Source organism: Gracilinanus agilis, chromosome 3, assembly GCF_016433145.1.
Source record: "Gracilinanus agilis isolate LMUSP501 chromosome 3, AgileGrace, whole genome shotgun sequence".
In the NCBI taxonomy this organism is placed as follows: domain Eukaryota; kingdom Metazoa; phylum Chordata; class Mammalia; order Didelphimorphia; family Didelphidae; genus Gracilinanus; species Gracilinanus agilis.
Genome location: NC_058132.1, coordinates 255,196,810 through 255,224,353, shown reverse-complemented (window position 1 = coordinate 255,224,353; position 27,544 = coordinate 255,196,810). Strand labels below are relative to the sequence as shown.

The 27,544-nt window shown below is 37.3% G+C and overlaps 1 protein-coding gene across 1 annotated transcript in view; it reads right to left on the bottom strand.

Annotated features, from left to right (window-relative positions):
• Positions 1-27,544, bottom strand: part of STK39 (serine/threonine kinase 39) — a 315,180-nt gene that overhangs the window by 281,776 nt on the left and 5,860 nt on the right. Inside the window, exons 3-4 of the mRNA XM_044669100.1 lie at positions 27,367-27,480; positions 20,307-20,337 (exon numbers count right to left, since the gene is read on the bottom strand). Of these exons, the coding sequence (XP_044525035.1) occupies positions 20,307-20,337; positions 27,367-27,480 (145 nt within the window). The remainder of the gene's footprint in view (positions 1-20,306; positions 20,338-27,366; positions 27,481-27,544) is intronic.

Sequence of the window (27,544 nt, the reverse complement as noted above, 5' to 3'; positions counted from 1 at the left end):
ATTGATTAATTTTTCATCTTTTCTAGAAAGGTGTCTAAATCAAGTTCTATCCTGAAAAAGAAGGTAAGAGCAATATAAGCTCACTTAAAAACATGGAGAATGGTAGAAGAGCATTTTTAACATGACTTCTTTGGTAACAAAAGTTAAAAGAAAAGGTATAGTGATAACATGGATAAAATTAACCTGAAATTACAAGAAGCCATAAGGGGTAGAAAGCCTTTCATTATTCTTTCCTCAGATTACCTAATATTTGCTTATCTGCATCAGTGCTGTATTCCCCATCCCTAAAGAGAACATCATAAACTTCCTAAGGACAAAGACCAGTTCATTTTTTTGTCTTCATGTCCCCATCACCCAGAATAGTGACTTGTCTATGGTAGGTACCTATTAAATATTTGTTGAATTGGTAAAATGAGTTGAAAGAAACATTTACAATATTTAGAAATAAAATCAAAGAGATATACAAAACTTACCAACTATCTAGAACTGGAAGGGATCTTTGAGGTCACTTGGTCCAATGCCATAATTACAGGCAAGAAACCCAAAGCCTTTTGAGGTTAAATGATTTGCCTAAGGTCACATATATATTTAAGTAGTAAGGTCACATATAGATTTAAGAGTATGATTTGAGCCCAGATCTTCTGAATCTTTTCTACTATATCACAATCTCCCCCACATGGAATCATGAATTTTTTTAAATATTTCCCACTGGACAGTATGTCTTGAAATACAAACAAGTTTAAGGAAAGGACAAGGTGAGTAGTTAAGGATAGACTCAAGAAAGAAAAAAAAAGTACAAGTATTTTTTTTAATTCACAGAAGAGAACAGGGGGAAGGCCTGAAGGAATCACAGACAAGCAATTTACCTTTGAAAGTGACTATGAAACAATCAAACTGAATATTGCAGAATTACAAAACATAAGGTTGACCCCAAAGAAGAAAGATAAGAACACATCTCTCTACTTTTTTTTTTTCAATCCTTGGCTTCCGTCCTAGTATCAGTTCTAAAGCAGAAGAGTGGCAAGGGCTAGTCAACTGGGATTAAGTATTCTGCCCAGGGTCACACAGCTATAGCAAGTATCTCAGACTCCATTTAAATCAAGGTCTTCCAAGTGCTGCCTATCTGCCCCCTCCCTATTCCTTTGAAGAAATGGGAAGTCTATCAATATGGAATATTGCATATAAAAGCATTTTCAATATAATGATTGGTTTCTTTTGCTTTTTTTCTTTAAAAATTGTCATAAAGGATGACTCTGAAAAGGTAGTGGGTTGGGGCTATCAAATACTATTTATTCAACAAAGATATCAATAAAAATCTAATTTTTAAAATAGTTAACATGTTGCATTTATTATGTATTTTAAAAGAAAAGCAAGCTATCCATAAAAGAAATCAGTTTTTTTTCTGTCCTCTGTATATGGAAAGGCTCATTATATTTGGTACTTTAAGTTCCAAATAGAAAATAGAGCTAAAAACATTTCAGTTGATGCAAAAGAAGCTGAGGACAATACTATGAGTAGTGGGGGGTTGGGGGAGAAGGCAGGGAAAAATGCAAATGAGGAAATAGGCAACTGTCCCAATTGGATAGAAGATAAAGGTATTGGGGAGGAGAAGAAAATGCTTGGAAACATGGCAACACACTGAAAGAATACCAAAGATCAAAGAGGTGGAAGCAACTAACATACCATATTGGACCAGTTGCTATTATTGCCTTTTGGGGGCCATACTTCAAGTACCCAGCGGTCAAAACTTAATATCATGTTAGGATATATAATTAAAGGACTTTCTCAGTTCTTCATTCTCATCTACTACCTGTATAGAGCAGAGCAATAAATCATGCTTAGTCCAAGAATAAAAAAAAATCATCAAAAGTAGATGTAAAGGTGACCCAAGCCTCGTGAGACACCATAATCTGGGGAAGGCAGACTGCAAATGAAAAGTCCAATAATTAATCAGAACGCACTTGCTAACCACAGGATAATGTTGACAGCACCTGAACAAACCCTCAGAATACTTTTTTTTTCCATTTCTGGCTTCTGAGTGCATCAGTTAAAAGAACATACATTTTTCAGATGCTGTTTTTAGGCGGGAGGTGGGGGGAAGGGAAGAACTCTCAATTCATCAAACCCTCCACTGGGAACATCAAGATGCTCTCTCCATACATTAGCTATGCTAGGATCACCTCCTGTCCAGTCTTTAGCAGATCTCATTGATACCTTTTCTAGCCAGAGCTTCCTAGGATAGACTTTCCCTCTGGCTCCCAACCCCACCCAGCTTCAGAGAGACAAAGATCTATTTGTTGGCTTCCTCTGTTCCCCCATTGTCCTGATCTAAGGACAGTCAGCCAGCTGTGACAGGCTAGGAGAGGACAGGGGAAGGGCAGAGAAGGATTTTTTAAAATTTGTTTCCAAATCATTCCCTGATGTTCTCCCAAGGAATTTTAAAGTGGCCTAGCCTCAGGTTTTGGTACAAAAATTTATATCATTTAGTCAAGAATATACTGGCCTTCCCAATCAATCTCTTTGTTGCCCAAATGTTCCAAGCTATACAACTAAAAGAAAAAAGCCATTTTGCAGAACATTCATGAAAGGGGATAAAGAAGTTTTTCTCAACCCATAAGACCTTCACCAAGGCTTTCTTCCAAAACTCAGCTTTCATTGAATTATATCTATCTCCTGAATTCAGATCACTGTGATAGACAGCATGTTCTCAGGGAGATGTCCAGAATTCAACTTTTATCCACACTCATATTTTACTCCAACCCACACGGAAAATTGAGAGTTGAATACACAATTGTAAAACTTGAAAAGAAAAAAATGTATTTAAACTAGACAGAAATTCAAAACCTAACAGGTATCTTTCTCATAACATATCACAATACCTAAACTACTACAATCAGAAAACCCAAAGATAGAAGTGCCAATTTCTTAAATTCTTTAAATTCCTTAAATTAAAATACCCAATTCTATATAGTCAAAGTACACAGGTGCCAATACCCTCTCATTTCCATCTCCTTATTACCTACCCTCCTTCACACACAAATGCAAAAAATGCAATGAAAAGTCAAAGTTTCAATGAGTCAGTCAGAAAGTGCACAGTACAACTGATGTTATGACCTTTTTGCCCCATATCACTACTTTACTAGTAGGGAAATCAGTAGTTTATTTATTTTCACTAAAATATGAATAAGAGGCTAAAACAACAGCTGGACCAGATTTTAGAAGTCTCTTAATGCCCGGATCAAAAATTTTATTTTATCTGACATGTTCTAACTTTCTTCCTAAGCTTCAAGTTGTCTCAATAGGCAGGATGATAAAATGTCAAGTGTTCCAAATTTGGAATGAGAAGATCCTGGTTCTCCCCACTTATACTACCTTTGAATGAGTCATTCAAAACTTTCTACACATCAGATTTCCCATATAATGAGCCTATATGACCTCTAAGATTACTTTCCGTTCTAAATCTATTTTAAAAACCAGTGGTCAAGCAAGTTTTACATATTTACAGAACCAAGGTTTGGGCAAATTCTGAAGTTCAATGAGATTTACTACGGACATGTATTATTACATTCCCATGGCTAAAACTGTCTAAAATAGATATGGTTTAGTTTGGGGGTTTTGATGAACACATACAAACCTCACTCCTTCATCTTAGTAATAATTTACACTGAGATGTGTAACATTTTATTTATCCCCTCAACAAGGAAGAGAGTAATAAAGAAACAACACTCTTTTTGTTGCATCTAAGGAACTAAATTTGCAATTGTTCTAAGAATTCAACCAATTGGCAACAGGATATGAATTTAATCGAGTTGTCCTTTTGAACAAAAGCATCCTGCTTGCTGGGAACATTTCCACTTGTCCCATTATTCTGCTCATCACCCCACTTTCACTTAAAATCAGCAGCTGTACTATTGCTTAAAACAAATAGACAAATATTTCTAAGACAAAAACAAAGGGTCTGAAGAGGCTTGAACATTCACATTTGATTTCAGCATCTTATTAAGTATATATGAATAGGGTTCTTTTTACTTATAAGAAAATAGCTTGTAGAAAATCTCACTTAATTGACCCACAAAATGTAGCCCATATTAAATAGGATCTCAATTAGATGAGCAATTAGATAAAATATATTTGATCAATTTCTTGATTTGGACAGATGCAGAATGACATCACCTTCAACAAAAATAAAGCAGATACTCTTGCATTCAAAAGCATGTGAAACCAAGAAGTTATATGGTGCACAGATCATTTCTTCATCCAGAAAATAATAGTTTCTCATTTAAGAAGTTTACTTTTAGGGGGTACCACTAAAATTAAATCTCTCAATGTCACTGATTCCCCAATGGATTTTGCATCTGTAAGTTTATTTCATGTCTTGAGTGGAAAAGAAATAATTCAAAGTGTTTCTTTTCTACCACTTTAATCTTTCTATGTTATAGCTATGCTAGCCTTTAGTTGGTACCAACTAAAGTAGCAACACAAACCCATCAGTGTACTTTAGTTATCATAATCACTAGTACTTTAGTTCCTCAACAAAAGGGAGACATTATTAAGCCCTCTATTTTTAAGTATGTTTCATGATCTCCTTTTCCAAAGAAGCTTTTGCCTTAAGTTTTATAACTTAAAATAACATCAATTATCAACACGATGCAATTAAAGAAAACTTTAGCTTCCTCTGCCCACTTTCTTTCATCTCTTTGGGTATCTATCCCACAGTATACATTTTGGATGTTTTGTTACATTTCACAACAAAGGAAGCACACTGTATTTAAACAATAAAAGTTCAAAACTAATTTATGAGCTAAAATAACAAAGCAAAAGTAACTCTAAAGTCAAGCAAAAAAATTCAGTATGCTATCATTAATGCCAACAACTTGACCCGTCTTCTCAAAGACTTAAGAAGAGAACACATATACCAAAAGATTTGATGATAAAAATATTATATCTGACAGTTCTACTATGCTTTACATATATTATTTCACTTAAGCTGGAGGTAAGCACCATAAGTATTATTATACCTATTTAAGAGGTCAGAAAAGAAAGGCTCAGAGAGATACTGTGACTTGTCCAGGGGCACACATAGCCAATAAGTGTATTAGGAGGCAGAATTCAAACCCATGTCTTCATGCCCAAATAAACAGTCTATCAACTATGATATGTTGTTTCTCCCTTTCCCAATTAGACTGGTGAGCCCAATCTGGGTTTCCAAAACTCCTATCTTATTATTTTTTTAAATTATTTTTAAAAATTTAAAACAATTACTTTTATTCATTTCCATTTAAAAACATGCTACAGAACACATTTAGGTGACAGAAAGGCAAGTATGTTTCCAAAGAATCAAAGCAAAGTGAATTCTAAATGGTTAGGGACCCCTACCCAAGAAGAACTGTTATTCTAGATTATGCTGACTGGGAACTTATCCAATCCTGTCCCCAAATCACCATTTGCAGTCTCATTCCTTGATAATTTTGTTTTTTTTCCTTGGGAAAAAAAGATGAAGAGAGAATGCACGAAATGTGTAAGATAAACCCCAAAGAAAGCAGAAAAGTTGAAGGGATTTTTAAAATTTTTTTATTCAATTCCTAAACTAAAACTATCAAACTTTATAAAACTTAAAGAAAAAATTTTTCTATTGGTCCATCATAAGTCAATTAGTTCAATGAAAATGTCCAATAAGGCCATTTACAACACTATTCTGTTACTATGGTCATCATGAATTTTTCTACCCCACTAAAGCAATCAAATAGAGATTAACATGCCTTATCAGTCAGAACCAGGTTGCCCAAAGGGAAGCTTAAAGTTTCACTTAGAAGAGAGATTTAAACAAATTTTTCCACACTTCAAGTTCCTTAATAAAACAGGTGCTTAATGTTGCTGATCTCTAAAATGTCTATTAGTGCGGATTAAATGCAGAGCTAAAGTCTGTAAGAATAAACATTCCAAAATAAACAAAAGTTTCTTTGATTGGCTTTTCTAAAAGCAAATATACCTTTACCAAATCCAAATCCCCCAGCCCCCACAAATGAGAGTTAAGCAAACAGTTTTAAAGGGTGCGCCTAAAATCAGATTTCATTTCAACTCTGGCATCCAGCAAGTGAGCACCCAGCAAGCACCAAGCAATATCTCATTTAAAAAGGCAGAGAGCTGGGCTGCAGCTGAACAAGCTCAGAGGGCCCCCAGGAGCCCAAGTACAAAATTCAGCAGCCATTCAACATCTCCACCAAAATATCCACCCAGAAAATCACTGTTTAGAGAGAAAATGATTGGGAGAAAGGAGGGAGGAGATCAGGAAAAAAGATACCTTGAAACTGACCCCTCACAGGAACACAAAGCAGCCTCCAGAAATATTCCACAGGGGATTTTTAACATTCCTTCACCTCTGAAACACTAAACTACCAGCTGCACAGTGAAACACTTGGGGTCAGAAATTCCTCCCACAAGATCCATACAGAAGATAGAGATGAGATAAAACTGAAGTATCTACAAGTAGTTTTATTTTTTGACATGGGAACATGACTTCTTCCAGTGGCTCCAGGTTCCAAAGAGAAATTTTTGGAACTTAATATGGAAAAAAAGATAAAGCCCCCTGCTCCCATTATTCTAACAAAGAGGTAAATCTATAACAAACAGTGTCCTACCAAATAAAAAGTATGGTAAAACTTCTGGCAGAATTCAAGGATTAGAGATAATTCTGAATGTGAGTATGTTTAACTTTTTAGAGGGAAAAGTATTAACAAAATGAATGGCATAGGGGGGCAGCTGGGTAGCTCAGTGGAGTGAGAGAGCCAGGCCTAGAGACGGGAGGTCCTAGGTTCAAATCCGGCCTCAGACACTTCCTAGCTGTGTGACCCTGGGCAAGTCACTTGACCCCCATTGCCTACCCTTACCACTCTTCCACCTATAAGTCAATACACAGAAGTTAAGGGTTTAAAATAAAATAAAAAATTAAAAAAAATGAATGGCATAGACAAGGAGAAAATGAAGGGTATAGACAGAGAGGAGAATACTACTTACTAAAACAAAATGCTTGTTTAGATGAACAGATAAAGACTGGTGCTTTGAACTCAAAACATTTTTATCCATTCATTAAAGCTGATGATACCATTTTAAATTAATTGCTAATAAATGGCTTTTTTAAACTTGAATTTAAGACTTATTTCATTAATGGTCCGTGCTTTCATTGCTAACCTTTATGCCTTCACAGATAATGTTTGTGAATTAATGTGATTGAAAAGTATCATCACCTTGGCGGCCAGTCCTCCAGTAGCCGGGCTTTCCGAGTTCAGCTGAACTGGTCCTGAAGTAACAGTCTATCACCAGGCCCAACCTCAAAGTCTGTCCCACTCAGAAAGACTACTGGAGCTCATGTTCCATTGCAAAAATAAGGTAGCAGAGTAGAGTCTTAGAAAGAATAAACTATTTTTTAAAATTCAACAGCCCTATCACATGGCTGATAGCATCTTAAATGTCATCTAAAGTCACATACAAGCTTCCCATTTTGCAAATGTAAAAACTAGGGCCATAGAGGCTAAAAGAATTGCCCAGCAACATAGAGGGAGTGTGAGAGGTAGATCTGGATCCAGATCTTTCTACTTACTTACTCTATGATGTAATAAATTACCAATAACACCTTGTTTACTCTGTCTCCTGCTGAGCTCTTTGACCATTTGTGGAAAGTTAATTCATCATCTGTATGTTCTGATCTGGTAGTTCTATTTTCTTCCCTTTGAGAAGTCTGGTCTATGTCTCTACATTCTTCATATGTGCCATTTTAGTGGCACAGAGAGTAATGTATTCATTCTACCTCTAGACCACAATTTGTTCAGTCATAGCGAGGTGAGTGAAAAGAGCACTGGCTCTGGAGTCAAGGACCTGGAGCATGAAACCCACCTCTAAGGCTACACTTTTGACTGAGTCTCAGGTTCTCCACCTGCAAAAGGAGAGGGTTAACCAAGAGAGCTTCTACAGTCTCTTCTAGCCACAGATCTATGACTTTTTGATCCATTTACCAACTGCTATTAGAATGAAAGGATTTCTGAGAATGGTTTCTGAAAAACTTAGAAGACTTAATATGAACTGATGCAAAGTGAAGTGGGCAAAAGAAAAACTTATACAATCACAACAATATTGTAAAGATAATGTTGAAAGACATAAGACTGAAACATGCTAACTCATCTCCAAATACAGAAGATGGACTCAAGAGTGTAGAATGAAGGATAATTTTTTATTTTATTTTATTCTTTAATATAGGCAATGTGGGAATTTGTAGTGCTTGACTATACTTGTTTATAACAGGTTTTGTTTTTCTTCCTTTCTCACTTGGGAGCAAGAGGGAGGGATAGGTGGAAGGGAAATGAGGACCTGAAAATTTTTAAAAATTGAATTTTAGAAATAAATAAGGTGGCTATAAATGTTTTTATATAGATAAGTTTTTTTCTTCTTTCTATTGAAACTTTAAGGTCTATTCATTGTATTGAGATAACTGGTCAGAGAATATGAGTTTGTATGTTGCTCTGCAAAAAGATTATACCAATTTATAATTCTTCCAACCATTTAATTATATTCCTACTTCCCTAAAGCCATCATTAAAAGTTTTGCCACTTTTAATTATTTTTTCAAATTAGACGTGAGTCAGTAACAAAGCTGCTTTAACTGACATTTTTGTGGCTATTTTAATAGATGATTATTTACAATTTGTCTTTCTTCTTTTATAAAATGTCTAAGTACAATTCTACCTGACAGGTCTCCCATCTATCCTCTTCTCAACCTACAGAGCCACCAAACTAGTTCACATAATGAATTATTATAATAGCCTCTGAATGACCTTCTCTTTTCCCTCTTTCCCATTTTCAAACTATATTCCATACAGCTGTGAAAAATAATGTTCACAAGGCATAGGTCTAACTGCATCTCTCTTATTCCTACCCATAAACCTTCTGCAGCTGCCTACTGCCTCAAGGATGGACTATCAACTCCTCTTACTGGTATTTAAGACACATGAAGTGGATCCAAATAATTTCTAGATTTGTGTTGCATGACTATCCTACAGTCCAAGAGGCAGTTAGATGGTTCAGTAGCTAGGGCACGGGCCTGGAGTTAGGAATGGTTGTTCAATCATTCTTCAGTTGTGTCTGACTCTTCATGACCCCATTTGGAGTTTTCTTAGCAAAGATAATGAGTGGTTTGCTCTTTCCTTCTCCAGTGGATTAAGGCAAATGAGTTAAGTGACTTGCCCAGCTAGTAAGTGTCTGAGACCAAATTTAAACTCAGGAAGATGAGTCTTCCTGACTCCAGGGACCGTGCTCCACAGCTTAGACACTTACTAGCAGTGTGACCCTGGGCAAGTCACTTAACCTGTTTGTGCCTTAATCTACTGGAGAAGAAATGGCAAGCCTCTCCAAGATCTTTGCCAAGAAAACCTCATGGATAGTATAGTCCACAAGGTTCATAAAGAATTGAGCTACATCTAAATGGCTGAACAACATCCTACAATCCATCCAAACTGGACTACTACTTGTTCCCAAAAATCTCATCTTTGCTCAGTCACAAAATGTCTCCCAAATCAGAAAAACGTTTGGCTTTTTAGAATCTTATCCCTCTCTCTCTCGAAATTATTTGTCATTCACATGTTAAACCCAGTGGAATTGTGCATTGGATATGGGGGAGGGGGAAGGGAGAGTGAAGGGAAAAGTAAAAACATGAATCATGTAACCATGGAAAATTTTTCTAAAAAAATAAAATATTTAAATCTTAATAAACAAATGAATGAATGAATAAAATAAAATAATATAACCACAAAAAATTATTTGTCATTGACATTTTTTGTACATACTACAGTCTTCCAGTAGAATAAAACATTCTTGACCGTGAGTTTTGTTTCAGTTACTCCATCCCCAGAGCCATACTTCTTTTGGGAGGGGCTGAGAGGTGTGATTTCTCTGGTATTCTGGTGAGAAAACATCATCTACCCAATGCAGAACAGCACTTAATCTGCAACTTAAAGTCTTGAGTGAATCGCCTGGGATGTTGAGAGATTAAGTGATTTACTCAGTCACAAAGCCAGTATATGTCAAGAGGCAGGCCAGGACTGGAGCCCAGATCTTACTGATGCTGAAGATGACCTTTCCATCCACTCTCACCCTGGCAACACAGGAGGTGTTTAATAAAACTTAAGCTGACTTATTTTTATCCTTAGCCACTTGTCTATTGGAAATAAGAACGTATAAGTTTGCTCATTTCTTTAGAGAACCTGGATGTCAGACTATTATCAGATATATTTTTCCCAATCACTTTTTACTTTTGATCGGCTTGTTGTTGGTAGATGGAAGCTCATTTTATAAAACTGAATATGTATTTCATACCACAAAAAGGGTTCAACAATCAGTTTCCTGATGGAGAAATATGGCTAGAACAGATCAACTAAAAATATCTGAGGCTTTTGATGTAATGGATGCTCCATATGAGCTAACAGTTTGACAGAGCAGCCAAAAAGCTAGTGAGATCAAGACTGTACAGAGGCAGAGCTTCCAAATATAGAAGTGACAATCCCTCTGTATTCTGGCCTGGTCAGAATAATTCTTTTCAGTTCTGGGCACCGTGTTTTACCAAAAAAAAGCTAACAATCTGGAGAGCACTTTCAATGCTAAGCTATTTGTTTGTGGTGTATTTAGTAGGCAATGGGGAGCCATGCAAGATTTTAAAGTAATAGGTTAGCATGACCGGGCTTCCACATGAGGAAGGTCAATTTGGCAGTGGTTTACAGCGGGAAGCCAAAATCTGGGAGAACAGCAAAGAAGCTTCTGCAAAAGTCAGGCATAAGATAATAAAGGTGACCCTGGACAACATCAGTGGTCATGAAAAGAACTCAACAACTGATTAGATGCTTGTAAAGAGGGAGAGGGAAGAATCAATGATGACCATGAATATGGTGTGAGGAAAAAAAGTCATCTTATTGACAGAGAATTTGGAAAAGGGGGCAGAATTGTGAAGAAAATTGGTCTTTTCAGTTGTAGACACATTATTATGGCACTAAAACTAACACTCTCTTCTCATCTCACTTATTTAATTTAAAAAACAGTTCTAAGGATAAAATTATGATATGCAAACATTTTCATCATCACAGTCAAATAATAAAGCATTCTGCATATGACACTATACTAAGTAAAGTCAAAAGCAGGGACTACAGTATATACCCGAGTCTGATTTTTTTCCCCTTAATACACAGGTATTTATATATCCAAATAACTATTCTCCATCTAAGCTGTCAGTCACCTTATGAAGAAATAGAGTTAGTTCAATTATACTGAAAGATACTCCAATACAATTCAATATGCTCTTGGAACAATTTTTGGAAAGAGGAGGAGACTGAATTAAGATCCAATGTATAAGTGATACAAGAAAGTTATTTGTTCCTTTATTATAATGAAATAAAAATCAGTGAGACTGATAATGTGTTTACCTAAAAATAAGTCAAATGTATTAGTTATATGTAATCAAAAAAAAAGACCAATAAATTGGGATTTACCCCATTTGATCAATAACTTTATTCTTAAGTATTAACCCCAAATGACTTTTGGCTATTTCCAAACCCAACCACCAATCACCATCATCAAGGGTCAAATATTTGCCACAACTGGGGATATTCAAAAGAATGTGCTATAAGTCCTGAAGGCAAATCCAAAAAAGGGCTTAGAAATGCTCTAACTAAAAGCACTTTCTACGGAAAGGGATTCTACCTTTCCAAGGTGACATCTCAAAGACTACAACTGCTCACTTGAAGTTCTGGATTGTTTGTTCAACAAAAATATTCTTTTATATTCACAGTTCATAAAGTCTTTCTGTCCCTGATATCATAAACTCCTTTTTTCTAAGGAGTTCAAAGGGGTTATTAAACTTTTGTTCTACTATACACACTTGAAAATAATTTTACTTCTCAAGATTTCCTTTTTAATGTATAAAAAACTAACAGAAGGAAAATGTTAACTCACTATACCTTTATCACCTGAAAATAAGTCATACTGCTAAATATTTAAGACTAATGTTTAGTCAAATATATATATGCATCCTACATTCACCTTTTATTAGTTATTTTCAAGAAGCCCTGAAAAGCAAGCTAAGAATCCAAGATATACTGAAGCAGACAACAACTGTTGCTCCTCCAAAAACTATCCTCCCAAAGTTATTGTACCTGTTTTCCATCTTATCTTACCTATAAGACACCTTACTTTTTACAAAAACTAAAACTGGGGCTCCCAAAAGTAGAAAATACTTCATTTCCTAAGACTCATTAAGGTTGACAAAACAGAATTTTCAATGCTTCTACCAATAACTGACTTCTACTTAACTTTTTTTTTAACTCTTACTTCTGTCTTAGATTTTTAACAGTTCTAAGGCAGAAGGACCAGTAAGAATTAGGAAACTGAAGTTAAGTGAGGTAGTCGGCTAGGAAGTGTCTGTGGCCACATTTGAACTCAGGTCTTTCCATCTCCATGCCTGGCTCTCTAACCTTTGAGAAACCTAGCAGCCCCTCCTACTTACCTTTGACAGAGCTATATCTATATCACCGAATGACAGGGGAAAAAATCTTAATGAAGAAACCACAGGACTTAAGAGATCATTCAAAATATCCCTCTATCATTTTTGTTTTAGCAATGCCGATTCCCTGCCTGTCTCACAAACACACACACACACACACACACACACACACACACACACACACACACACACACACACTTTAGCTGAAAAAAGCTTAGCAAAACCTATGGACACAGCAACCATCTCTGACAAGTGCCAATGCAACAGCCAGAACCCAATGTTTACCCCACCTTCTGCACAATGATCAATCTCCCATCCCAAGCCTTTTTCACTGGTTGTCCCCCTAATGCATCTCTTAACCTCTCCTTTTAGAATATAGGCCTTCTTTTAAAAAGCAGGCAAGGGTCATCTCTTCCAGGAAGTCTTTCCTGGTCCCCCATCCCATTCTCCAGGCACTAGTGCCTTCCCCACTAAGATTAATATCCATGTGCTTTGTATTTCTGTTACAAAAATCAATTTATGCATACTGTTGTCTCCCTCATTAGAATATAAACCTGTTGGGAGCAGAGATTGTTTTTTGCCCTTTTTGGGGGAGGGAGGTAGATGTATATTCCTAGTACTTAACAGTGCCTAGAATGCAGTAACTGCTTATAATAAATGCCATTTAGTTGCTTGGTTGATTCTACCAAGCTATGTTCCATTATTTATTTATTTGTTTGTTTTGTTGTTAGTGTATAGATGTGTGTAGAAATGCATAGATATTTGCACATAATAGATATCCATACAGATATAGTTCTGTATGCAGACATTTCATAGGATACAGATTTATAAATCTAGCACCAAGAATTCAGAGGACATCTAATCTATTCCCCTCGTTTTACTATTAAGTAAATACTGGGACTCAAAGAAATTCTGAGTCACCCAAGAGGTCAAAGGCAAGATTTGAACCCATATCCTCTGACTCTAGCTCTGTTTTTTTCCATACTACCACACAGTGTGAGTGTGAATGTGTGTTTTGTGGTCTATAAAGCCTGCCTGCCTAGTCCTGCCCCGCTGTTCCATTATGGTCCAGAGGCTGGGCTCACTGAGCCTGTTGTGGGGGAGTCTAAGCTACCTGTGTGTGTATCACCTGAGTACTAGCCCAGGAGGCAAGGTCTCACCACTAGCTCAGTCACAAGGAAATCAAATGTCTGCCCATAACGACCATCCAAGAGCAGCAGGGGAAAGAGTCCTTGCAGGCACTGACAAGATCCCACATCCTACAAGTCTTCAAATACTCTAAGGATTATCTTGCATAAGGAAAATGTGCATGGGTCCACCCAGCTCTATGGGAGATTCTCCTACAGAAAAATAAGACTTCATTTCAATCTAAGCCAAGTCTTCCTAATAATTAGTTGTTTCCAAAAATATCATGGACTGTCTCCAGAGGGAGTGAACTCATAGGACTATTGATTTTGATCTGGAAGGAATTTGAGAGTCCAACTAGTCCAACCTCCTCATTTTACCGATAAGGAAACGCAGGCCAAGGGAAGTAACCAACTCAACCCATAGGTAATAAGCATTAGACATAGAATTTAAACTCAGATATTCTGACCACAACACCGAGTCCGTCTCTTTTTCTGTGCTATAGAAGAGACTTATGATTAGGGGCATCATTTGGGCTACATGACTTCTGTGTGAGGTCTCTTCCAACTCTAAGATTCCATATTCTCATAATCCCCCTTTGCAAAATCAGGGGAAGTTGAACTAGACAACCTGAGGCTCCCTTCAGCAATAAAGTCTATAATCTATATATAAGTCAACCTTCAAAGACCAAAAAGACAAAACTGTGTTACTTTAGACAGGGTTGGAGAGGATACAATCCTCAAGAGAGCTTTTATGGATATTCCTCTAAATATACAACAATTGGGATATACTAAACAACACCACACATATAGTTTTCGGCTGACTGATTTAAGGTGCTTTTACACTTTCTAAATGTAGCTTTTTTCAAAGGCATAAAGGGAAAGAATTCACTGTCATGTCTTCCCTCTGGTCACCGATCCCATCAGGCCTCTAATCTCTGCTGAATTTCTCATTGCCCCTAAACTTCATGCCACAATACCTTCTTATTTACATCCTCTTGTCCCCAATCCTGCAAACCTACAACTATCAACTCTGTCCCCAAAGGAAGCTGTATCATTAGGGCCCTGGATGCTTGTGAGTAGGGCCACATAATGAAAATTAAATTTTAAAAAAGAAAAATTTTTTTTCTTTTTCTATGTTAAGCCAGTGTCTATTGGAAAGGGCAGGCATTTAAGTCCAACCTTTCAATGACTTCCACAAACACTACTGCCTCTGACAGTAATTATTTTAAAACTTCCCTAGAGAAGCAACTATTTTTTTCTTTCTTTTTTTTCCCACCAAAAATGCTACCAAGCCAGATTTTTCCTGTCAGGGTGAAGGATGGGATAAAACTGATATGACTCTGGTCCCCCAGGGTATCCATTTCCTATGGAGCTGAGATCCCAGGACTCAGAAGTTTTTCCTACTACAAGGGACAGCGAGTCCTTGCTTGGTCACTGGCCAAATAAGTCCCTATAGTTCTCTGCCATGATACTTTCAAGAAAAGGCAATGTTTTCCGGAGTTTTTAGAATCTGCTACTGAATTTTGTTTGGAAATGTAGAGGGGGCACAGTGTTTTGTTCTTCATGGCAATTATAAGAGCTTACCAAAACAAAAACAAAAACAAAAACAAAACATTCCCAGAGGGATGTGAGAGCTCAACCAGGGAGATTAAAAAAACCTCACACTTTAAAATAATCCCTTCATGTCGTCCAAAGTGTCCATTTGCAATACACATAGGGAATTAGTTCCTCTTAAAATCTGAACTGACTAGATTTCCAATGGAAACTGCATTGAAAGAAATGTTTTTATAGTTGGGTTATCCTGGCCTGTCAGATTTCTACAATCCTAAATCAGCATCAATGTCACCCCCCCCTCAAAGACAGTCAGGAAAAAAATTAAAACCGGATATTCTAAGTAACCCAATAGAAAGGCAATTTGCAGTTCACAAGGCCACAATACTTATTAATCCAAGGAACTAAATCCATAGCTACTGAATAAATCCTTTATGGCATTCCATTTTCATTTAGATGAATCATAGGAATCACACTGCCTTCAGGATTTTAGGACTTTTATCAATAAAGTTACAGTTTTGCATAACTGGACAGTCATAATCTTGAGAAGCATCAAGGCACGGTGGACAAAGTACCTGACAGACAGTCAGGAATTCCTGGGTTAAAATCCCACCTCTAAACACTTAGTAGCTGCCTGGGTGTGAAAGAGCTCCCACTCCCACAAAATGGGAAAGAGCAAAGTCCAGGCAGATATGGGCTGTGGAGGTCACTGGTGCTGAACTCAAACCTCCAAACTAACATAAGGTGGTCCCTGCTGCCTGCACTCTGACTTCAAAGCCACCTATTAACATTATCTGCATCCCAGTGTCTTTACTTTGTTAAATATTTCAACCCGGTTGCATTTTATTCTGGTTCTGGCACTCGGGAGTGTTATGGGCCTTCAGTTTGAATGTTCATCACCTCTGGTATGAGCAACATAATTTAAGGACCTTTTACTGTGGGTGGCTGGGCTGAAAAGGTGAGTAGTAAAGAATGGCAAAGACAGCTGTGTGAACAAACTCAAGAATACCTAAGCACACAGGCCCATGGTCCTGGCAGACAGCCAGCTATGTAGTCTGCTGGGGTGGCCAGGAGGGAAATCATACTTCACTTTCCCACTTAATTTTACAGAACTAAGAGCCAATTCTTCTCAATGGTCAGTTTTCTGCAAAGGGTTATGGCAAAAAAGTTTTAACCTTCAAAACATTGTTAATATTTCTTGGGGAAAGTATTATATAAATTTAGAGTATTATTATTACACCTGTATGGGAATTGTTATCCCCAGGCAGACACACACATTATTCTACTAAAACAGTAATTATAAAATTCATTGAGGTCAGTAGACCATATCCCACCTGCTAGCTTTATTACTCTTCCTTTCCAGTGGTAAGAAGGAAGTTTGGCAAAATAGAAGGAACATTAGGGTAGGAATTAGGAGATCCATGTTTTAGTCCTGATTCTGAGTCTGGGTGACCTTAGAGACAAAGTACAGACTCCCTAAACAGAGTTCTAATCAATCTTTCAATCAATCAATAAACTGTGTTGAGCCCTGGAAATACAAAAAGAAGCACAAGAGAGCCTCTGCCTTCAAAAAGCACACAATCTCATGAAGAGCTTGCAATGACTTCTAAAGTTCCCTCCATATTAGTAAAATATAATATATATTATGTATATAAAAATATACTATATATAAATATAAAATATATGGCAAAATTCTATATTATCATTTCTTTGACTATTATATTCTATGCCTCTTGTCACTTTGGTCCCTCAAATTTTATCAAAGGATATAATTTGAATCTATAATCGTAAGGGTCTACTCAAGCAACACTGGCTAAGGCCAGAGTTACATACACGCTGTAAGTTAACAAGAAACAGATCCAGACAATACAAGTTACAGAAACCACCTCTCCCTTCCTAAGCTAATAACCCTTTTACAAGCTTCTCACTTTTGAAAGAAAGGAACCAGGATGTTCCTCATCACAAACTTTAATAGTAACCATTATGAAATCAGCTCAAGAGAATATCCTTTTATTGTTGTTTAATCACGTCAGATTCTTCATGACCTCATTTGAGGTTTTCTTGGGAAAGGTACTACAGAGGTATGCCATTTCCTTCTCCAGCACATTTTATAAATGGTGAAACTGAGGCAAACAGCATTAAGTAGCTTGCCCAGGTCACACAGCTAGTAAGTCTGCATCCAGATTTGAACTCAGGAAGATGAGTCTTGCTGACTCCCAGTGTAGTGCTCTATCTTCTGCATCACCTAGCTGCCCAAGGATATTTTAGCTTCTTCAAAAATCTCAACCTCAACCAAAATTCCTGAGGTAAACAAATACTCTAATTACCTTACGCTCCAAAATAATCTCAACAAAGATCTGTTATTTACATGGCAAAATTAACAATACTAACTATCTGTCATCTCAATTTTTTCAGGTAAATTACCATCTAATATTAATATATAACTGACTTTTTTGCAAAGACCAAAGCTTGGGAACATGGAGGCCACAAAAATTATTATTTTGCCTAAGAAAATAAATTAATAATACGTAACTAATGCAATGGGAAAGAGTAAGACTAACTACAGCCCAAGGACGGGCAAAGCACTGCAGATACAAAACAAAAATGCCTCACAATAACTTCTCTAGGTTCACACATTCTAATTAAAGGAGACAAGGTTTGGCAGCTCAGAAGATGGAAAGATGGCCCCAGGGGTGTAAAAAAATAATTTTTCTTTGGTCAGGTTCTGATTTCACTGGCATAGGGCATTCCTAACAGGGAAGTCCCTTCCACTGAAGCAAACTGGCAACAATTCTGTAATTTATTAATGTAGGGGAGATGAAGGAGCACACAGACATTAAGTGACTGGCCCAGGGTCACACAACCAGCATGAATCATGGAAAGGACTTTTCCTCCTGATTCTAAGGCCCATTCTCCATTCATTTTGCAATCGTCTCATTTATCTCATTTATTTAAAGGTATCCAAGATATCAAAACTATGGCCTCCATGCCTTTTTAAAACCTGTCCTCCCAAATTACAGTTTATACAATCCCACAATAGTAAGTTAAAATGTAGTCATATTTTTTGTATGTTTTTCAATGTTCAAAAACCTTTCCAAAATACAAGTATAATCTCAACTCAGCAGATGCCTCATGAGAAAAAGGCTCATAATTTACCCCCCTGTATCCTCACACAGGGCTACAGAATGCTAAGATGCTAAGATAATACATAATCACAGAACTTGGGAAGACTTGGAAGAGACCTCAGTGGTCATCTAGTACAAACCTAAAAAAAAAGGATTCCCTCTAAAACTAAGTCCTATTGATTTTGCTTCCAAATTGCCTCTCCAATCCATTCCCTCCTCTTTCTGCCCAATGCCAGTGCCAGAGATCAGTCTCTTCTCATCCCTTCTCCCTGCCTCTGGTCTATCCCTTCTCCAACCTAACCTAAACAATGCTAGATCTGCATTCTCACTGTCCAGCTCTGATCACTAAAGATGTAAGGTCCTCTAGGAGATAAGAATGGGAGCTCTTGGAGGGTGGGCGTTATTTTTATTCTTTGTCTGTGGAGTTTCATTATATCCTCAGATACATCTGTGATCACACCAATTTGGACATTCCCTCCAATGATACAAATTACAGCCCAGCCTAGATGTTTCTTGTCCATGGTCTTCCAGAAGTTGACCCAAAATGCTGGAAAGCCTTCTTCACTCTCTTTTGACACTGAGGATACTATGAGAGCACTAAGACTGTTTTCCTCAAACTTTGCCAAAGTTCACCCACACTATGTGACCAGTCCAGCTTCTTCTTTCCTAGCATACCTTTGCCTACTAACATCAAAGTTTCTCATTTGTTTGTTATCTATTGAAGCCTTCTCAGAACCACCATAAGCCAGCCTCACAATTGCTCTCTGTAAGATATTCATTTTATATCACAAAGGTATCTAAGACAAAAGTAACAAATGCTATGAATGTCACTCCTCTGCTCAAAAATTTTAAATGACTTCCTACTGTCTAAAGGATTAAGTCAATCAATATTAGAAATAAAAATTCTGCTGGTCTACATTTTCAGAAAGGCTTCTTATTTTCCAGATTTTCTCAATTACGTAGAATCTGTGATGCTTTTCTAATAAAATATAATGAGGTCTTACCTCACAGCATCAGGAGGAAATTCTGAAAAGTATTTTTTTCAAAACTTCATCAAAATGGTATGACTTAAGTATATCTAGGCAAACTGACTAAATAAATTCATTTAATGTGAAAATTTTCTCTTTTCAGGACAGGAAAATCAGTATTCTCCCACAAAAGATACTGTAGGAAAGTTAAACATCTATGAATTTTTAATGACTGAGAACCAAATGCATGATCCTGGAAACAGCTAGCCAATATTTCTTTTCTCAATAGCTTAATTTTTTAAGAGAGAATTCCCACCATCAAAGCCACCTCTGAAACGCACCTTTCCATAGATTCATACATCTCAATTCCCCACCTGTTCTGACTTCTAAACATAGCTCAAAAAAATCAGGATTAGGTAAAATAGGGCTGCCCTTCCCACTCAAGTAAACCTGCCCCACTCCGCCAACCCATCCCCCAAAAAAAGAAACTTGGAAGGGTAGATAGATTACTAAAGAAAAAGTTCAGACAACAGAGAAGACAGAGTAAGATGTGATCTGAACTCAAGAGATCCAAAGAAAAACGATCCCTTTAGGGAGTCACATGACACAGAATATTGGAGCTGGAGAAGGTTTTAAGTTGGATCAGTTCAACCTCCTCATTTAAGAGAGAAAGAAATTCATCTCTCTCCACCTCTGATCAGCTACCTACAGGACCCAGGAAGGCAAAGAACACTGGAATTGCTTAGCCTTGCTTTGTGGGGATTAATGAGCTAATTTCTGCAAAGCTCTTTGAGCTGATTGGCTGAAAAGCCCTAAATAAGCACCATCACTAACAATAAGAGTCTACAGAACCCCAGCAGGGCAGTTTTGTTGTTGTTGTTGTAGTTGTTGTTGTTTTTAAGTCCAGCAATGTTCCCCTACAGGGAAGGAGGAGCTTCTGGTCTGCATCATGACTTTAACCTAAAAGCAAATTTCCCTGGCCTCCCTCCTAGCTCTCTGACAGTCAGCTGCACTTCCTGCCAACATGGCAACCTGCACAGGATGAACACAGAGGTAAAAGAAAACTGCAGGCCTGGCAGACCTGACTACATCCTTTTTCAGAAGAGGACATTCACGCCTCCACAGCAGCCTTTGTACAAGTGATGCACACCTGTGGAACAGGCAACTGACAACGAATGAGAGCAGCAGTTCAAACTGCCTCAGGTTTCCAGGATCTTTCCAATGGGATGTGAGTTCAAATTCTAGCCTTGCCAATGTGGACAACTGGATAATTCACTTAAAACTCTCAACATCTGTCTTCCATCTATAAAATGTGGAAGTTCAACTAGATGGCCTCTTAAGGCTTCTTAAAGCTCCTAGGGCTTTTCTTAATTGCCACCCAGTTCTGCAGTGAAGGGCACATCATCATCATCATAAATAATATTTATGTAACTTCAAGATGATCCTCAAAGCACTTTGCATATATTATCACATTTGCTACTACTACCTCTATTTTACAAGTTAACAAATTAAGTGTCTTGTCCAGGGTCAAAAGGTCTATCACACTATGCAGTGGACCACCAAACTCTTTCCTAGGCTCCCTGACTCTACCCAGTTGCTAGCATAGGGGAGAGAAGGAAAACACAGCAAAACTTCTATTCTCGCTTTTCTCTCTCCTGGTAGGAAGTCACTCTATTCCCTTCCCACATACAAATTAATATCCTCTCCCAAAATCATTAAGATTCCAAAATTGCAAAAGACTTTTCCTAATAACGGTATTTTAGTGATCTTTCCTTTCACCAATATGGGTAACGGGCCCACTAGTGCACATCATAACTCATCTTTGGCTTTGTCAATGGCTTTTATGAGTTACTATGGCTGAAAAAAATCATTGTCTAGGGCCAGTCTTTCTGGCAATGAGGTTCTCTTTTTTCCATCTGGACAACAGGACAATGCTACATCATTTTTACAGATTAAGGCTTACAAATATCTTTCAAATGTCTTCCCAAACAAATATGTTCTCTTTCAACATCAAATAGTAAATAGATCAAGGAAAGATTTTTGGATAAACTATGTATTCAAAGGAAATAAAAACCTTAGGCAGTTTGAACTGCTGTCCACATTTGGTACCATAGGATCATAGAATTAGACCTGAAAAAGACCTCAAAGGTCAGAGTCCAAACTCCTCCCACCCATCCTCATTTAGGGGATAAAGAAACTCATCACCTTCACAAGTATAAAATAGAAGAAAAGTGGCTGGATGATAGTTCATCAGGTAAAGATAAAGGTCCAAAGGTTGTGGACCACAATCACAATAGGATGGCCGATCAATTACCAAGTATGTATTAAGAGCATCCCCCAAAAGCTAATGCAGTCCTGGTCTGCATTAGGGAGACAAGTGTCCACAATGAGAATGATGATAGACATTCTGTATTCTGCCCTAATCAAAGAACATCTGGATTACCGCATTCACTTCTGGGCACATTTTTATAAACAACATTAGACAGATAACCTCGATAGTGAAAGAGCCTTAACTTCGACAGCACATCCAGCCTTTCTTTGTCTTATTTAAAAGGAGGATCAGTTGAAAAAAGCTTGGGATGTTTATCCTGGAAGAGAGAAGATTTAGAGGGAACATGATACCTGGCTGCAAGTATTTAAAAGGTTGTCATGTGGAAGATACATTCTGCTCTGCCCCTTAGGAGAGAACTAGAAGCAATGGGTAAACAATGAAAGGAGGAAATTTTTAGGCTTGATTTCAGGAAAAACATCCTGATAATCAGAACTATGAGAAAGTGGAATGAGCTGCCTCTAAAGGTGGTAGGATTTCCCTTCCTCACTTGAGATCTTTAAGCAAAGTTTGGGGAACCAAACCACTTACTGTAAATACTGTAGAGGTCACTTTGGTTTAGAGGTGTGTTAGATTAGAAGCCCTCCTAAAGCCCTTTCAACTCTGAGATTCTGCATTTCTAAAGTTCTGTATAATATTATCCAACAAATATAAGATTAGACAAGCTCCAGAAAAATTTAGCACTAATAGAAAATAGCTACTGGGGAAAACAAATCGGAACCAAGAAGCAAATCAGTGCAGAAATCAAATGCAGAAAGTAGGAAAATAATATACCTATGGTTCAATTTTTCCAATTAGCACAGGATTTCTGCACTGTAATATCAACTACATATAAAAGTTATTTCAGTGTGTATTTTTCTTGACTTAAAAATTTAGAACAAAAGAAATTTAGATAAAAAATATTACATAAAAACTTAGATAAGACTCATGAGCACTGCATTTTACCCTCACGAGTACTTTCATGACTTCTACTATTAGGACTTAAAACCCCATCTTAATAACAAAACTAATACTGTTAGCAAGAAAGCATGATCTAAACCAGTGATGGGCAAACTACAGCCTGCGGGCCAGATGCTGCCCCCTGAAATGTTCTATCCAGCCCCACAACATTATTCCTAATCTGACAAATACAATGAGTAGGATACAATACAATGAATCTTCAAAAGAGTTGCCTTAGAAACAGACTGACAAATGAGCATTTCCTTTCCTCTGGCCCCCTCTTTAAAAAGTTTGCCCATCACTGATCTAAAGGATTACAAAATCAGAGACTACAAACAGATCAATGGATGATGTCTTCCAGATGTGGCCAAAGCTTTATTCTGATGAATGAGGGTCCAGAAATCCACTCCACTGCCACTGCCTTCCTAATGCTTCCTAAAGCAGCTTCCACAGCCCCCTTGGAGAGTTCCACAAGGGGATGCCTTAATCCGTGCAATCCTTCTCTAGAACGGAACCATGAAAAGCGTCCCAATTAGGAAATGAGACTTTGCAATACAGATAACCTATCATGGAAAAGGAAAAAAAATATATCCAGCTGAATAGACCTGTCCAATCTGAAAAGCAAGCAAAGGAGAATACAGAGATTCTACTAGATCCTTATCACCTACTATTTGGAATCCTAGCAATCATGAATTATATGTGTGTATCCATATACACACACACAAACATATGTGTATATGTTTATATGTGAGATATAAACATATAGATATAGATAAGACACATACATAATTACAGAGGAATATATATACATATTCCCTGGACTAAGGTAATAAAATAACTGGAGCAACTACCTTTTATGTGGTCCTGACTCATCATCAAGGACAAGAGGACAGTGATGCTCAGAAATCAAACCCAAAACTACTGGAAAGGCAGGCATCCTGCAAAAAAACAAACTTAAGGGGGCAGCTGGGTAGCTCAGTGGATTGAGAGCCAGGCCTAGAGACGGGAGGTCCTAGGTTCAAATCTGGCCTCAGACACTTCCCAGCTTTGTGATCCTGGGCAAGTCACTTGACCCCCATTGCCTACCCTTACAGCTCTTCTGCCTTGGAGCCAATACACAGGAATGACTCCAAGACAGAAGGTAAGGGTTTAAAAAAAAACAAACTCAAGAAAACAAAACATTTTAGGTCAATGGTCCATTTGGTATCTTAGGGAAAACCAGAAAAAGCTACAACCACTGCTTGAATGGATTGATTGAAATTTCCATTTATGCAATGGTATAAAAATATTTCAAACTCAAAACTTTAGATTAACTGGAGTTATAAAATTCCATCATACATGGACCGCTGGTTCCAAGTCAGAGGAACTATGTCCACATCCCACCTCTTGATGCTTCACTACGGGAGTAACTTTAAAGACATTTAACTTTCAAGTCTCCATATCTACTATAAGATGAAGTAGTTGTGGCCTCTGAGATACTTACTAGCTCTACATCTCTAATCAAAAAGATATCTTGGAGAAGACAGTACTAGAGGACTCAGTGGAGCCTACCTCAAAATCCCCTTCAAAAACTGCAAAAGAAAAGCCAAAAAGAAGAAAAATTACTATCTTCAAAAGAAAAAATTGTAAATCCCTCAAAAAACTACAAAAGCCAAAAGAGGTTCCAACACTAAAATATTATGGATTAAAAGAGGTCAAGGCAAAAATGCCAGAAGAAAATACATAACTACTAACCAAGAGTGGAATCTAGGGAAAAAATTGTAATGTTCTATAAGATACAACAAAATAATTAATAAGCATAATGAACACATTAAATAACAGATATATCAAAAATATGTATGCCCATATAATCATAAGACAAAATGATGAAGATTTCTAAATTCAACAGTTTAGAAATATTTGGCAAGGATAAACAATTGATCTGATCTTGTAAAAAGTAGACTTATTTAAACCAGAGGATGAAATAGGGGGAAATCAGAAAAGCAAACCAGGAAAATTATCCAACAGGGAAAAAAAACACATAAAAGCAATGAAGACAAAAAATGAGAATGCAATGGATAGGGCAATGAGAAAAAAAATTTCTTCCCAAATTACACTCTATTTTAGGAACTCGAAGAAGAAAATTTCTCACTCAATTCAAAAAGCATTTATTAAACTGGAAACAATGAAAACAAGAGACCAGTTGTAAACAAAAAGGATTCACAGGATGCCAACAGAAGGCATATTCTAGCACACAGGTATTAGTCAAAGTTTTTCTGATTCCCTTTTTAGTCTTTGGTTTTTAAATGAAAGCTGATTAAATTATAATAAAGGCTTAGTGTTTTATAAAAGAAAGTATCTTTTTTTAGTGTTTATGAAAATAAGTAAAGGCAAAGAATAGTGAAAGAAATGGAAACTTCCTTTATTTATAATTGTATAAGAAATGTGTAGTTAAAGAAACATTTGAAACATGCTATGATTAAGATACTGACAGCTGTAGAAAGAAATTCCAGATATTTTACTTTTCCCTGGCATAATCCCTCAATTTACTTCAGGTAAAGTTTTAGCCTACAACAATTTCTAAAAATGATAAAGCTGCAGAATGTAAACATTTTCTCACTGATCAAGTACAACTACAAGGATGATACAGGTCAATAAAAAAGTTTCTTTTTAGGCTTACAAACACTGATTTTGACTTGAGAGACTAAAAAACAAAAACCACTGAATTTGGTTTGTTTGGATTTTTAGTAAGAGAATTCTCTCCTAAGCCTGAAATTCAAACCTTTGCAGAGAAAGAACTAGAGAAAAAGTATTCTATGCCACAATGGAAAGTTAAAACACAATTACTCATCTCTCCTTCTACCCAAATAGGCATTTCTGGGCCTCCTGCTGGTCATGGTTTATACTGCTCAAGAGTGATATCATATGACACCTGCTGTATTGTGGTTCCTAAGGAAAAAAAAAAGAATTCCCATTGAAACTGGCTCAGTGTTTGTATTACTAACTTAAATGTGTAATGTTTAGCTAAAAAAAAAACACTTAACTCCCATATCATTCTTAAGACTTGGTAGAAATTTGTTTGCAATAATACCCTATAGACATTAATCCCCTGCAAAAGCCAGACCCACCTATTTAATTTGCAGTGGCATAGCTGCCAGAGATACTTTATAGTTTGTCCCTTTATTTGGAACATCCAACTAAAAAAAAATAACAAATTTGCCCAATGAACAAAATAGAGCAATGGGTGCGCATGTACAGAAAGCTAGGCCAAGAAATTAAACAAGCATCTCTTGTAAACTTTCTCAAGAAAATGGGTGATTTTTCACTGAAGAGACCAACTAATAGTCAACAATGTTATCTCAAATAGAAACAATCACTTTAATTTTAATTTAATTCATTTAAACTATGTTGATGAAAAGGACAACATTTTCTGAAATGGTTCGCAATTATAGATTTAAATGGCCATTCATTTTTAAATATATTGGTTTTAAATTAACCCTAATGAAATAACAAGCCTAGTACTAGGAATTCCTTTCTGTATGAACAATTTAAAAAAAAAAGCATATCACAATACTGTTAAAAACTAAAGTAATGAAAAAATGTTCAATGACCTGATCTTCCAAATAATACTGACAAAGCCAGCTTTTTTCTTTTAATCATTCACAGCTAGCATTCATTGGAGGGAGGGACTAATCCTTTGAAAGTCTCAGTTCCAGACTTCTGATAAGTGAAATTTCAAAAACCTTCCTTTGAATTTCACCCTTTGAGACCATTTCTACAGCTTTCTTTAAGGTTCATCATTTATTCGGAGAGGGAGAGGAAGAGAAAGAAACAGGGAAGGGGAGGAGAAGGGGAGGGGGAGCTGAGAGGAAGGGGGAGAGAGAAGTGAGAAAAGAGAGAAGAAAATAAAGAAAATAGGGAGAGACAGGAGTAGAAATCAACAGATAGATATAAGAACAGAAACAGATATCAAGATGTATAGATATATATCTCAACTTTAGTACTTTTTTTTAGTATAGTATGGGAGAGTAAATAAAGGATCCCCCTTTAAAAATAAGGAATACCTGGGTTTTAATCCAATCTCTGAAAAACTGGCTGTGTGACATTTAGCCTCTTTGTGCCCATTAGTTGCTGTCCTGCATTGATAGAGAGCTGCCATACCACAAATACCCACACTCATATACTCATGACTCTGGATCCCCTGAGAGAAATTCCTGTCTGTAGTTACTTCACAAAAGTGCATTCAAGACCTACCAAGAATTTACTTCTGTCGTCTCCCTTAGATTTTACTGACTGTTAAGGTTTTCTCTGCTCAAACCCTAACTACTGTATATTTTTACAGAAAGTGATAAAAGTTCCCAAAGTTGGAGCAAACGTAAAAAGAAACTAAAAATGTGAGGGTCTCAAAAAATTTAATAAAATTCTGAAACATTTTTCCTCCACCCTGTTTAAATATCCTCAAGCCCACTGAACTGAAAACGACCACAATCTGGGAGAAGGGAGAGGAGGAAAATAAATGAAGAACTAAAGAACGTATGCCCCCCCCACCACCACCCCTGCCCCAGGCCACCTAGGTTTCTCTTCTTGAATTTCATTTGACTCTCAGTAAGGCAGCCTCAAGAAGGGAAACCATCAGCACAAGCTGAAATCAAGCTGGCCCTTCACCTTAGTGGCCCCAGGGAGGTCATATCCGTCCTCAGTGTAGAACTTTCCCAGGTTTTTAAAAATGCAAGGTTTGGTAGTGTGGGTGAGAGGGTTTAGAGGCCCCCAAATAGGCCGGGAGAGGAACGCAGACGGGCGAACTAAGGTTTCACCGCTCGCACCCCAGTGCTGGACCAGCGAGCTAGGGCAACAGCATCAGCGCGCACCGGCATTGGCACCGCGCCCCCGGCCTGGAGAAGGCGCAATGCTCGGCACGGGCGGGCGCGCTAGACACTGGGGGCTTCCCAAGGAGGCACAGGGACGGGGGGCGGGGAAGGGGGGGGGAAAGAG